Source organism: Octopus bimaculoides, chromosome 3 (assembly GCF_001194135.2).
Source record: "Octopus bimaculoides isolate UCB-OBI-ISO-001 chromosome 3, ASM119413v2, whole genome shotgun sequence".
In the NCBI taxonomy this organism is placed as follows: domain Eukaryota; kingdom Metazoa; phylum Mollusca; class Cephalopoda; order Octopoda; family Octopodidae; genus Octopus; species Octopus bimaculoides.
Genome location: NC_068983.1, coordinates 67172536 through 67188259, shown reverse-complemented (window position 1 = coordinate 67188259; position 15724 = coordinate 67172536). Strand labels below are relative to the sequence as shown.

Here is a 15724-nt window from a genome sequence, read left to right as displayed (position 1 = left end):
ATATATATATATATATATATATATATATATATATATATACCAGGCAGCTAAAGATAGAAAGAATTTTATATTCAAATAAAAATCATACTGTAGTTTGCTCATTTCTACATCTGTTTCCATAGTGGCATGAGTCAAATGAATATAATATTATGGAGTCCTTGTTTTACAGTTACATGCACTTCCTGTTTTCAAGTAAATGATGTATTCTTTTACCTGCCTTAGAAGGTCTGAAGCAAGGAGATGATTTGTTGATAGAAATGACAAAAACAATACTGCCTGCAGTTCATAACTTTTGTAAATTATAATAGAAAGCAAATGCAAACAAAGAATCACACACACACACACACACACACACACGACACACTTTTTTCAGTTTCTCTCTAGCAAATCCACTCACATTACTTTAGTTGACCCATGACAACAGTAGAAGACATTTGCCCAAGGTGCAGCACAATGGAATTGAATCTGAGACCATGCAGTTGGGAAGTGGACTTCTTAACCACTCAGCCATACCAACACCTTTTTTAACTATACAGTCTGGAAATGGTTTGAAATTAACAACTTTTCTTTGAAATGTGAAGTAAAAGAAAACTGAAGTCAAGTTAAATGCATTATTTATGAAATTAAAATACTGTTAACTTTGTTATTCTGTTTTTGTAGCATACAAAAGGGTTCATATTATATTAATAGCAAACAGAATCCATTCCCAGTTGCAACCATTTCATTTTCATTATCAATCTTTAAGAAAAAAATGTTGCATGTTTGTCCAACACATGCCAGCAAGGAAAACAGACATTAAACGATGATGATGATGATGATGAATTTTTTGTCTCTATATAAAAGCCTTTATAATCCTTACTATGTTACAGGAGTTGTTAATTAATCAAGAGACTTACCCTGCCTTTCGAATAGCACCACTCTGCTTGCCATACGATAGCTGTGACTCGGACGTCATGGTATGTATGCTACTATCACTGTCGCCTGGCTCGTCATCTGAGGGCTGCAAGAAACAAAACAAAGGATACATTTACTCTAAGATTTAAAAATGAAAGAAATGGAAAAAATGTGAAAATAAAGAATTTGCATTTACAGGAAAATACTTATAAATTATGCATTTGATATTACTGGAAGTTAAAAGTTACATATGTTTTATTACATAAAACTATTACAATTTACCCTAAAATTGTCACTCATTTTCAGTAAATCCTCTCATTCATAATCTTTAGTTCTGAATGAGTTTCCTAGTGCTGTCCTCAATATCGATCACTTACTGGATGTACAAAGAATTATATATTTTTTGAAGCTTTATTCAACAGTTGCAGCAATATTAAAGGTAAAGTTGAAATCAGCAGGATTTCACACAGAACATACATAGCAAAATATTTGTTATCCAGAACTGTACTACATTCACTGTCATCTACAGCCTAACTAGAGATATTCAAAGCTAACAAATAATAATATGTCCTTCAAAAATGTATATATGTACGGCTTGGTTTCATCTCTACTGATGTTTTCTATGTTAATTTCTACAACCTGAATCATTTTCAGCTATACACACTTAGGTAAGTAATGCTCCTTCTATCATATATAGAATTTGTCACAGAAGAATAATCATTTCCTGTGAATTAATGTACTAAATTAGATCCCCTTAAACTGATGTAAGTGGTTTCAAATTGGTGAGGTTTCTCCATATATTTTCAAAATAATTTGTAATGATCTGTTTATAAACTGAACATCTTCAGTTTTCTATGTTGATCTTCAAATTAAGAATACTAAAAATAAGATGACTATCTTGACATTATAAAATATATTTTATTCAATTGGTGTTGATGCAAAGAAAATTCCTTGATGAACAGACTCCATCCCCTATTTTGGATAAACTCTTAATAGTACAATTGAAATATACAGTTTTTATTTCAATGAGTAATGGCAATAATGATAAAATTTTGACAATAATGATATAATTTAAACAAGCAAAGATTTTGAAAATGATATTCTTTCTCTCAGCTTGTTGTAATAAACTTCATATGGTGAATAAAAAAATCATTGGCAATTATGATAATTTGTGTTATTTTGAATGATACAGATGAGATCTCTTCAAAACAGAGCTGTTCTCATTACTTCATGTGACAAGCAAAAAGGTATCTTTGAAAAAATATATTTCAGAAAGTTTTAAAAAGGAACTTACAGCTATTATTAGAAATACAGTGTTACACAATAATTATAATAAATGATTTCTCAAAGCAGCAGTAGTAATAGTAACATTAGCACTATTACCACCCATCATAATGTCATACTAATAGTCAGATAAATGAATTTCAGCCTTCAGTTATGACATAAATGTGATATAATTTTTGATCACATATCTATAACCATATAATTTTGTTTTCAAAACAGATTGTATTCACATGTACGTATAAGCAAATTATTAATTATATTTGTATATTTATGCATCTAATCAACCTAAATCTAGCTGAATTTCTAAAGAGCAACGAACACAACAACTTATCTGCAATCTACATAAATGGAAACAACTTCAAATAGAAACAATGAAGCATTAACAAGTACAGGCAGACACACATGCACCAATACAATTTCTTTCTATTGTATATGAAGAAAGTTTAAAGTCTTTTGTAGAAGTTAGGCAACAGTTTTTCATCTACACGGTTTTGAGTAACAAAGCTAAGATTTCATGCTAGCAGTGAAGGAAAAGAAGTGAATAAAACTTGTCAAGATATGCCTGACACAATGCTCTGATATAGAGCTTGTAATTTTAATACAGTCTAAAAGAACTGTTAAAAAAAGAGAAAATAAAAAAAAGCATACAATATGTTGCTTATAGATAGGTTCAACAATACCAGTATTATAGCTAGAAAAGCGATTGTAAGCTCAACTGGGAAATTTTCATTCCCATGTAACTGAAATGTTGATGTATAAAGCTGGTATAAATTGAGCACAATGTAAATTTCCAAAATGATAAATATACAAAGAATAATACAGTACTGAAACTACATGCCACAGAATTCTATATAGTTTATATTCTAGTTATATGAGTAAAATCTAAAATCCATTTGTGGTTTTATTATAATATTACTGAAGGTTTTAATCAATCCAAATTGTTGCAATGACTTTCAAATAATGGATAAATAATACTTATGTTATTAGTTCTTTTCAAGTGCTCAGCCTTATTAAAGTATTCACATTTGTTATTTACTTCTGCTTAGAACATCAGTAACAAATGTTTTTAAATGTGAACTTGATGCTTAAGTGAATTTATAAAGAGCTGAATATCGTTTAAGACATCAAAAAACTCAGTGTCAAGAGCTCAGACATGGTTTCAAGAATATGGCTGTATACCACTAAAGGAACCAAATATGATATCTAGTTTTGATATAAACATTGCAAGAAATCTTTTTTTTAAATATGTTGAAGTATAGCACAATATATTTAAATGCCTATTGGTATAAGAAACTAAGATAAAGAGAGGAGGAGAAAGAACTGCGCTTACTCTGGCTTAATATGATAAATCAATAAAGAATAGAGGAGAAAGTAATTATTTACAGAGGAAGTTAACAAGTGGGTGTGTGAAGGAGAGAAATAGCAAATGTCACTTTCTAGAGCAAGATGGAAGAAAGTAGAGGAAAAGAAATAGAAAGAAAAATGTGAAGATTATAATATAGATGTCATCTTAACACAAGAACTAAATACTATTCTCCATAGTCTGGGCATACACAGAATATTACTGGTTCTTAGTTTATAAAACAACAATTTGCTAGGGTGGGGTGGGGGGTCCCATTGGTTTTTTTTTCATTTTCCCTGTACAAATTGATATTATTTTATATTCTGTTTTTCATTATTCTGTATCTTGTTTATTTCATGTTTTAGCTTTTGTAACCTATTTCTAAGAACTAAAATTATGTATCTTTTTCCTTTTATTGTACCTCTTCTTTTTATGCTATACAATTTCCTTCTTCATAAATATCCCTAACAGTGCTATGTTATTTAACATCATACTCACAACTGTGTGGGGTCATCAGCTACTCAGTAGCAATAATCTTTCTAAGAGAAGAACTAAATTTGATCACTATATACCTAAAGTCTTTATCCTAGAATATCTAGATTCATTTGCATTAAGGAGAAACATACTAAAATTTATTTAGCCTCACATGAAGAGGTTGCAATGATTCCATTTCCTGTTAAGGTAGAATATCTCTTATCTGGTAGTATTTGCAATTATTTGAAGCAAAGAAAAAATGACAGCTAAGTGAAAAACACAAAAAACACCAATATTGTAAATTCCAATACTGATTTCAAAGATATTATTAGTAATTGCAAAAGAGCTTTTAAAAATTGAAAGAATTGTTTCAAAAATCTGTGTGAAAAGCATATAAATAATAGCAGAGGAAATTAGTTAAGGCAGAAGGGAATATAGTTACTTGATATTTTATAAAAAAAAAAAACAGTATTTAATTGAAACTAATAAACCAAAAATTATATGTAGATTTCTATTATAATGTTACTAAATGTTCTAGATCTATCAACTTAGAAGAGGTCATATGTTATAACTATATCAAAGAAGAAATAATCATCAATATCATGCCTAATGACGGTAGTATTGGCTGAGATACTTGATGATGGTGCTGAATGATGATGAGGATGGTGATGATGATGATCATGGTAAAAAAGAAGCTAATGATGATTCCTAGTTGTAGTTGATATGCAGTTCCCATATATGTGTTTTCTTTAGCCATTTGTAATTAAAACAAATACCAAAACTTGTTTATATAAGATAAATAACTATAATAACAATAAGACAATTTTAATACAAATATACCATTCTTTTAAATCAAACATCTTGACTTCTATGTAAAGAAATTACAGGAATTATAGAAATTAGATAAGAAATTTTTTAGTGTTGCTGATATATTTATAGGTATATTCAGGCAGATGTTTGGGAATGCTGAAAGCCAACTAAATGCCTAGTATATACCATAGATCTTCAATGTAAATATGTCAAGATTAATGTGTATGAGACGATACTGCACACATTATACAAATAGTTGTGTGTGGTACAACAAATACATACTGTGTATGTTTTGTTATCTAGTTTGCATCTATCAATAGTGGAAACATGATAAACATACAGCAAATATACAAACTCATACCCATATGTGTTTAACCTTGCAGTGAAATTGTTTCCACTCCCTACTTTCTTCCAAATTAAAGGTGTTAGTGTATGTACACATGCAAATCTGAATGTCACTGTGCTTAGGTATGTACAGAGTTTCTTCAAAGTATTTGCTTTCCTTTTGTTTCACCACTTTGATCACATACTGACTACCACACTTCCTGTTCATCTCTCTGTTTTTTCTTATAGTGTTCACTTTCATTTACAACCATTCAAAAAGTTTCTCATTTCTTCTCTGAAGAATGAAACATTGAAATTCACCTCACAACAAATATATTAAAACAATTACAAAATTTTAAGATTGTGATTTGTCACTGTAAAAGTCACAGTGACCTCAATTCCTTGCAGTCAGACATTTTATCAAAGGGCAACTGCTGAAACTTCAGGGAGGCAGACTTAATTTTATGGAGATAGACCTACTTTGTCACTCAATTTATAAATGGGTGCAGTGTGGTAGTACTTAGGTACAGTTAGCAGAGTTTTCTCTTTGCAAGCATTTGTAATAGATCTCTAGTCTGAGAGTGGTTCAGTAACTCAATGTTCTGATTCTTTCTGCATTTTACCTTTTATAATGCCACAGCAACTTAGATGATACAGCTGGAAATAGTTTTCCTGCAGAGGCTCAGTCCTATGAGCACTGCACAGGGTGCTACCCTATTCAATAGGAAACTTACACAAGACCATTTATTTCCAGTTGGGTTACTTAGAGACCAAAGCATTTATTAACAACCAACAATTTAGTTGCTTCTTTCCCTTTTCTTTGGGGCCCTGTAAAAGTCATGGGTTTTCCCCTTCCTCTTTTAATAAACTGTATAAGAAAAACAATTTTAAAAACCTTAAAGAAGAATAAGCAAACTCACTATGTCAATCATATCCTATTTTAAATGAGAGGTCTAAAAGTTATATAGACAATGCTTTTCTATGTATATAGCTTTTTTTAGAAAAACATTCATTATATATATATATATATATATCGTTTATGGATTTGGTTTGCAACACATTACAATGCTAATTCCATCAAGGCATGAAGATTAACATATGTCTTATACGAATATTAGATAATGTATTGTATCTGGTACACTGGCTGGAAGAATTATACGGAAGAATTGAAAATTTCCTATATCCCAAATAAGTTATAATAGAAAGCAATCTTATAGACTCTGCTAATAATTTCCATTTTATTTAATGTGGTGCAAATAGGAGATGATGTTTATAGAAAGACCTCTGTAGATATGTAAGAAGTTTTATCAATAATGAGACATTGTGCATAAGAGCTAACTTGTGAATTTATAGAAGGTTAAGCTGATTTGAAATCTCCGTGTGTATTGTATTGTATAAGAATGCAATTTCTAACAGGCATTCTATAAGTACAATAGCTAAAGGTAGTCTTTCTCAGCATTGCATATCTGCAATGTTATACATCACTGGCAACAATCTAAGCAAGAAATCAAACTAATAAGTATAACATTCAATGAGGCTCTTAAGTTAATCATATTACTTTAAGATAATCAAAGAAGCTCAATTCTCATTAAGTCTGCTCAATTCACTGGACATTGCAGGACAATATCTTTAGAAAAGAAAATTGTACTGTTCCTAGAAAATTAGTAATAAAAAATATTTTATATAAAACAAGGTCTGAAACTAAAAAGACAAATTTTTAGTCTTCCGAATTGTTTTTTAAAAAAAAGGAAAGGAAAGGTTTAAACAGAAAAGTATCTGATTTCATTTTCCTAAATAATCCCAATTCACTTTACACATCTTGCTGGATATATGACCTTTAATCCACATTTTAAAGATCAAAAGTGTTATTCAACTTCAGAATTTTATATTTTATTACCAAGCAAAACAATCAAGATAGAAGTTAATGCAATAGATAATATGAGTTAATTACTGTATTCAGATCATATACAATGTCTATATATGGGTGGAGTTTTATATATATTTTATTAAAAAGAACTTGCAATTATTTGGAACCACTATTTGCATTTTTTTTTTTTTTTTCCTAAATTACTTGGGGCATTCAAACAAAATTGTACAACACATACATACACAGTACAAGTGAGATGTAGAAAACTTCATGCAAATAATATTCAAAGTGTAATAACAAGATGTTACTGAATAAAAGTTATATCAAATTTAAATTTTAAAATGTCAGATTTTCAGTTATATTGCTGATGACTTGCAGAAAGTATGAACATCATAATCCTCATTTCTCTCTACTGATAATATCTGATACTTGCAGACTTCATCTATAAAGTCATTACTTGGATTATAATTATATTACCCAGTATAGACAATTGATATACGTTATATATTCTTTATCTATTATCATTGCAGAAGAAAACTGGACTAACAACATGAACCAGTATTTTTCCAATGGGATGATTGTATCTCCTTTGTATTTCAACTGAAAAAATTTTTTTTAATAAATCTGCTCAAACAATAGGCTAACTACTCCATTTTCAATGAATACATTAGATTTTATATAGGTCAGTACCTAGTAGATATCACCACATCCTCATGGCTTTTAAGTCAAACCTTTAAATATCCCAGCTTATTTCACAAACCCAGATAACTCTGGTTTCAAATACTTTCTTCCATTTTATCAACACATCATCTCTAGTTCCTGTTGTTTTCAGAAACTGTTTGCTTCAACACTTTTAATTGATTTTTCCCTTTTAAAAATATCTCTCAAAACTCACTCAATTTATCATGCACCCATCAGTTCTAATATTTGGGTACACATTCAACAATGTATTCTTGGAAGAATACTAAATAGAAATTTGGTCATTAGGGAAGAAGTGGAAGAAAGTGCATGTGTGAGTGCACATGCATGCATGTGTGTGTACACATGCACATAAGTTAGGAGTTTAAACTAACAATGTAGTTCCTATTTCTCTACTAACAGTACCATTATCATACCATATTTTTTCATCATCTTCATTACATCATTATCACCACTGCATCCCTTTGCCAAATACTTCTGTTAAATATTGTTGTACAATTATAAACAGACAACCACTGAACTACTATCAACAATACTATCATTACTATTACTCAATGTTTCTCCAAATACTGTCAATACCAAACTACTAGCAAAACACATTAACCATGAACAAATACCACTTCACTAACCATTACTCTAGGTTAACATTATAGTTACAAACACCACCACAACACATACCTATAGATAATCTCATCACTAATAGCAGACAGTTATTGGAAATCAATGAAATAATGTGAAATATTCACTTGTACTTTTGTTATATTTTCAGATGTAAAATTCATAACAAATATTGTCTGCTAAGGAAAATTCAGAAATAAACTCAAAATCAAAAGGCAATAGATTATATCTTGGCTACAGTTAAAACAAATTTCGAGAATTTGTGGCAATAGTAGTGACAAGTGTGTGAGGTCTTTAAAGGTGTTCTTTTATATCAGTTACAAGCAGAGGCACCCAGCGTTGCTCGGGAATGAAATTGTTGCTTATATACTTGAAGAAAAAAAAGCAAAATATGCTGTACAGAAATTTGAGGACATTTTGTAGATGAACTCTCAGATGAATGATGGCTGGGCACCTCTCATGAATGGGAAAAATTGAAGATGTGCCAAAAAGCCTCATTGGTACTTGGAAACTATTACGAAAATTAAAATGGGGATTAAATAAAAAAAATGATTTACGTGAATATTCTCAGAAGAGTATAAATATGTTTGTATACATTTATGTATGTGTGTGTTTGTAAGATACAGAGTGTGAGTGAGTCAAGGGGTATGTGTGTGTGTATGTGTGTGAGACAGAGTAAGAGAGTGGTGTGTATGTAGTATTTACTCTCTCTCTCTCTCTCTCATACACACGAACACACAAAATAGAGAGTGAAGCTTTTTGCGGTCGTTATGTCAATACCGGAAGTTGACATTGAGGAACCTTTTTAAAGAAGTGAATCTTAAATATAAAGCAATATTATTTATTTTTAATTAAAAAAATCAAATGAAGAGCCTAAGATTTATCCGAGGTCAAATTATTCATGCATTACAAGTATGGAAGCATTTGGTGAAGTCGATTTCACGTGAAAAGCGATTACACACACATCTCTGTTTTATATATAGTATAGATAAAGGAAATGTATCAACTGAAATTTCTTCACCCTTATAAACTTAATTATAGCAACATTCAAACTAAGTTGATCATAGCATTCATCATCAACACTAAAGAACCTATAATCTTTATAAGGATAGAAGAATAAATTAGTTTCACTCAAAAAATGATAACAAGCCTACTGTTGCATTTGTAAAACAAAAACTATGTAAGCATATTTTATTTGTGTGTCTTACTAAATCAAATGTGACAGAGACTGTTCTGCCATCAATACAAAATTTTATCAGAGTTTCCTTGCATGTGGTAAACTTCCCAATATGCTAAAGGAGGGTATAATATGCCCTGTCCATAAAGGAGGGAGCAGAGCTAAAAGCAATAGACCCATCTCTCTGACCTCACATGTTAGGAAGACAATGGAATGCATCGTCAGTAAAAGGCTGGTCCCGTTCCTAGAAAAAAACAACCTTCTCACAAATACGCAACATGGCATCCATCCAGGGAGGAGCTGCCTCACACAGTTGCTGCAGCACTTTGACTGGGTACTGAAGCAACAGCTAAACCAGTCAGCCATAGACGTGTTATACCTTGATTTGCCAAGGACTTCGACAACATTGATCATGGCATATGTCATAAGCTGTGAAACCTTGGTATTACTGAGAATCTGGGAGAGTGGCTGAATGATTTTCTGCAGGGCAGGAGTCAGCTGTAGCCAATGGTGCTCACTCTGAAGAGACACCAATTCTCAGTGGAGTCCAACAAGGAACTGTGCTAGGGCCACTACTATTTGTGGTGGCCCTCTCAGACATGCCCTGCGTGGTACAGTCAGCCAATCTGACCAGTTATGATGATGACACAAAAGTATCACAGGCAGTTAGGAATCCAGAGGACATCATAAAACTGCAGAAAGACCTGAATGAAATCTACAAATGGGCTAACAAAAATAACATGCAGTTCAATGCTATGAAATTTCAGGCATTCCACTATCGGTCCAACACCGGGCTAAAATCAGAATACACTGGAGCAGAAGGTAATACAATCCCAGAATCAGAGCTGGTGCATGACCTGGGGGTTCACATGAGCAATGTGCATATTACCAACATGGCAACACTGTGCAGGTGAGTGGCTAGATGAATTCTGAGGACATTCAGAGCCAGGAAAAGAGAGGCCCTGCTACTCCTATGGAAGACTTTTGTTCTCAGTCACTTGGACTACTACTCTCAGTTATGGACCCCAGAGAGTGTGAAACAAACTGTGGAACTTAAAGCAATCCAGCACCAATACACAAAGATGATTGACACGATGCAAAAGATGGGCTACTGGGAGAGGCTAAAGGAGCTGAATCTCTATTCCCTGGAGAGAGATGAGAGAGATATGTGGTGATATATATTTGGAAGATCTTGGAGAGTTTAGCTCCCAATTTTGGAATTGACAGCTATACCAAACATCGAACTGGATGGTATTGCATCATACCAAAGATCCTGTCTTCCCCATAATACTGCAATAGTCAGCGTTTCAAGGGCCCACGATTGTTCAACATCCTTCCAGGCAACCTTAGAGATCTACATGGAGTTGATGTGGAAGTTTTCAAGGAATGTCTGGACAGGTTTCTATCTGAGATACCAGATGAACCCACATCACGGCAGGAGACACAAAGAAGAGCAACTCCATCCAATTCGTTACTTCACCAAAAGTGATATCGGAAACAACACCAAGTAGCTACATGTGGTGCACCAACATGACCTCAGCCCTGGGCTGAAACCAGTAAAAGATAAAAGGAACATGAAACTGCCAAAATTGACTTGTATTGTTAAAATGACAGTTAGTCCGAAATCACAACAGATCAAGTCGTTAATCCAGCACAATTCCATTATTTGGTTAAATATTTTATGGTTATTTTATGTGTGTGTGTGTGCGTATATATATATATATATATATATATATATATATATATATATATATATATATATATATATATATATATATACATATGCATATATAGGCTTGTCCTTTAAGGTGCTGGTGCTGTGTAAACACACACCCATGCTGGTGGCATGTAAAAAGCACCTAGTACACTCTGTTAAGTGGTTGGCACTAGGAAGGGCATCCAATTATAGAAACCATGCCACAACAGACAACTGGAGCCTGGACAGTTCCATGACAAACCGTCCAACCCATGCCAGTATGAAAAGCAGACATTAAACAATGGTGATAATAATGATGATATATATATATATAATACTAGGAAATTAAATAATTAGATTAAGTGATAGCTTCATTGTTTGCCCTCATGTCAATAACTTCAACCAGCACATAAACCTTAGAACTATTATGCCTCATAATTTATAGTCACTGTTTTTCAGATTCATTACTTTATTATGCATGAGATGAGTTTTGTTCAAAAGAGATGACAATTAAATGAATTCCACACAAGAAGGTTCAGGAACAGTTTTTCTCAAGGTTGCTCTAGAGCTCAATACATTATCCATAATGTAGGAGCATAGGCATGTGGTTGTGTTTAATGTCATCATGTTATTCCATTACTACTGAAGGTTATTGAATGTGCATTATTTAATATTATTTGATGTGTTAAAGTGGTGAGAATTGTTATTACACTGGGAAAAATGCTTTGGAGCTTTTTGTCCATCTTAATGTTTCTGAGTTCTAATTCTGCTGACATTGACTTGGCCATTCATCCTTTCAGGGTCAATAAAATAAGTACCAATTGAGCACTGGGGTTGATGTAATGGCCTTACCCCTCCCCAAAATTGCTGGCCTTTTGCCAAAATTTAAAGCTAATACTATTTAATGTGTTAAGATGGTGGTCTGGCAGAATTGTTAGCATACCAGGCAAAATGCTTAGCAGCATTTTGTCTGTCTTTATGTTCTCAGTTCAAATTCAACTGAGGTTGTCTTGCCATTCATCCTTTCAAGATCAATAAAATAAGGACCAGCTGGGCACTGGGGGTTGAAGTAATCAACTTAACTCCCCCCCCCTCCAGAACTGTTGGCCTGTGTCAAAATTTGAAACCAATATTTTTTGAAGTGTTGTTATATTCATTTTCATTTCCTATTTTATTTGTATTGAATAACATTTGTATTGAATAACATTAAATTGAACTGTAGTAAAATACTAAGTAGTTATTATATACATCTTTGAGAAATGAAGCAAAAAATGTTTTTTGCAAAGTGAAGTTTAAAAACCTTGATGCTTTGATTTTATAAAACTAGAGCATGTAATTAGAACTTTGATTAAAGATATTTCTTAAGGCAGGTTCAGCATAATTCCATAAATCTACACATGCATGCATATGTGTAAATTTGTGTGTTCATTCATATATTTATACACAAAAATAATTTTTAGAAATGTATTTTCTTCAGAAAAGAAATATTCCTTTTGATCAAACTGAAAGCTTTTCAGGTATGATTTAGAAGTTGGAAACACACTGTTGCTACCACTATCACCATCATTTAACATACTTTTCATTTTGGCATGGATTGGGCATTTTGTTTTCATGGTCAAAGTCAAGACTTATCTGGGGGGGGGGGGTACCACTTTCTTTCATGAGTCACGTTCACATATCCACATTTAGCATGGTTTCTATGATAGTGTGTACTTTTTTTTAACATCAATCACTTTACAAAGTGTACTAGGCACATTTTATTGTGGTACCATCACAGGTAAGATTGTAATATCCTCTACAAGTCTAAAGAGCCTGCTCAACTTTGTGACTGTGACCTACAAAGGGTGAATAGGAGAGCATTAAAAGCAGGAATAAGGTGAGCGGGTAAGAGGGGAAAAGATATGATGAAAGAATCAAACCAAGAGGTGAGGGTAACAGAGGATACAGTGGTGGAAGAGAGGTAAGAGGTAGTGTTGGGAGAGTAATGGAAGAGAGACAATAATAGCAATTACATGTTTTCTGGCATAAGAAAGATCAAGTGATGGATAATAATAGACAGGTAGTATGAGAAAGTGTTGGATGTCAATAATGAATGACCTGAGGGAGAAGGATTAATAGCTGGCAGCACAGAAAAGGATATGGCAGGATGATAGTAGATAGTAGGTATGTTCACATTCGCACTAAAAGAAATACCATAGTGCTGCTGTTATTACTGATTTCAATGAACTTTTCCTATCAATCTTCAAAATCCTGTCATTGATTACACTATTGCAGGCTCTAATTTTTCTTAATTATTTCCTTCATATTTCCAGATTTAATCCTCTGTAGAATGTTTCCAAAAATATTCCACCAAATCTGTAACCATTACTATTATAATAATAGTTTTGATAATAGTAAATTAGAAGTGCCAGCAGCAATTTTGCTATTGTTTTAAAATGTTTACCAGGAAGTTCATAATTTCTTTCAAAACTGTATTTTTTCTTGAGCATTTGATTCGTGAGATAGTGTGAAGTCCACATCAGTAATGCTAAAAGTACAGTCTTAGATGAGATTTTTGAATTCTTTGTAACACACTCATCATCTTTTCTGCCTTGAGAGTTATCTACAATTGTTATCTTTATGTCAAAAAGTGTATGCATACCAGAAAGAGCCACATACAAACAATTGCTTATGAGAAAATAAAGGCTCACTTCTCTTCCATTGTATTTATTTCACTACATTGGTAATATGAAAATCTTAGTATGTTGTACTGCATCCTTAATTTCATATCAGTAAATATAGCTGAACCCATGGCCCCAATGAACAAAGTTCAGTAGTTGCTTCACTGATTCTTGATACTCAAAGTATAAAATATGTAGATCATAGCAGACAAGAATCATCTGTCATGAGCACTGCATGGCAGTGAAATTTAACAGGCAACCAGTGCTTCAACTGATGAGATCCAGTAGACCAAAATCAAGTGATATGAGAATTCCCATGACCATGACACAAATACTTGTCAGTTATTATGATCTATGTGTGTACTTTTATGCACCAAGTACCTATAAGAGAGGATCTCTCAAGGCTAATAATGCAATATTCGGTGTTCTAACAATATATCCATGTTAAGCTGGTTATAAAGATTACTTCTGGTATTAAAACTGCTTCCATTGCTAATAATTAATCTTTATAAAATATATCACTAATATATAAATCACACAAAACTTAAAATAAAAAAATATATTTATTAGCTAATTGAAATATGAATAATACAAATAATGTAAATGCTGTATTTATAATAGATTGCATCTTTGATTTCATCTTATTATTTACCAGTCAAAGTTTTTACAGAATAATATTGAGTTTGTAACAAACTGTCTACAGTTTTCTTTCAAAGTTTATCAGTCATCTTTTGAACAGTAAAAATATTATGTATAAGTGATCATGTCTTCAATTTCATTCTTTAGTTTATCAGTCAAATTATTTTACAGATAATACTTTGTGTCTAATAGATTATGCCTTCCATTTAATTTTATAGTTAAACATTAAAGATGCGAACTATAAGAGATTTAAATGGTTTCTTACAATAATGAGAAGTCACACATTAGTCATAGTATGGTAAAGTGAATCAAGCATAGTACATGACTGGAGCTTATTTTTTTTTTATTAGAAAGGAATGAATCGAAAATCAACTGATTTTATTTTGAAAACACAAAAATTATTCTGTCACCCACAAGTAGAGTTATTAATGTTGTATCATAGAATATAACTTGTTTAGTTAATTCTATACATATCTTGTACAAAGATTGTGATACACAAACATTTACTCAAGTCAAAAGAAATTCCAAATCATTTGTAAAAATACAATTCCTACTTTACAGCAAAAACATATTTCAAATATTTCGATTAGTTACTCAATTGTCTCTTTTTCATTACTTTTATATTATTCTTAAGACATTCCATGAAAATGATGGAACATTGGATCAGCAGGAAAGTCTTTAAATTTTGAAATTTGTGGGAAAGTTGTTCTGGTAGATTCCTCTTTATGTTATCGGATATTACTGAAAATTGGGAGGAATAACTCAACTGAAATGACTCAAATGGAAACGAAGTTTATACGGCATAGTTGAGCTCATAACAAGATAACCAGTGCATACAACATCTTGGTAAATAATAAAGATGATATCTGAAGGAAGCATAAAAATATGGAAAAGAGGAATTAAGCACTGTTTTTCAAGACAATGCATTGTTTAAGCAAGATTTTACAAGATTTTAAGCTGTTTATGCATTTTCATTCAATGGATATTAATATGATAAATAAAGTTATTCCAATTAAGGTAATGAATTTTCTTACCTCATCATGTCTGCCATTATAGCAAACAAATATATGATAAATAATTTCCATAAAGTGTTATGAAAACAAATTGTAAGAATGGTGTCTTGACAATCAAAGATCATTAAGACTGTTGTAACATACCATCTTTCAGAAATTTACATTTATATAGTGTTGAAATGCTACAAAAGCAATTTGTTTTCTTCCCACAAATAGATGTTATTCAT

General features: G+C 31.9%; 1 protein-coding gene across 5 annotated transcripts in view; it reads right to left on the bottom strand.

The window, feature by feature from the left end:
• Positions 1-15724, bottom strand: part of LOC106871954 (protein still life, isoform SIF type 1) — a 1491364-nt gene that overhangs the window by 131366 nt on the left and 1344274 nt on the right. For all 5 annotated transcript variants that reach the window (XM_052966200.1, XM_052966198.1, XM_052966202.1 and 2 more), the window contains one exon: positions 897-1000. In XM_052966200.1, the coding sequence (XP_052822160.1) occupies positions 897-1000 (104 nt within the window). The remainder of the gene's footprint in view (positions 1-896; positions 1001-15724) is intronic.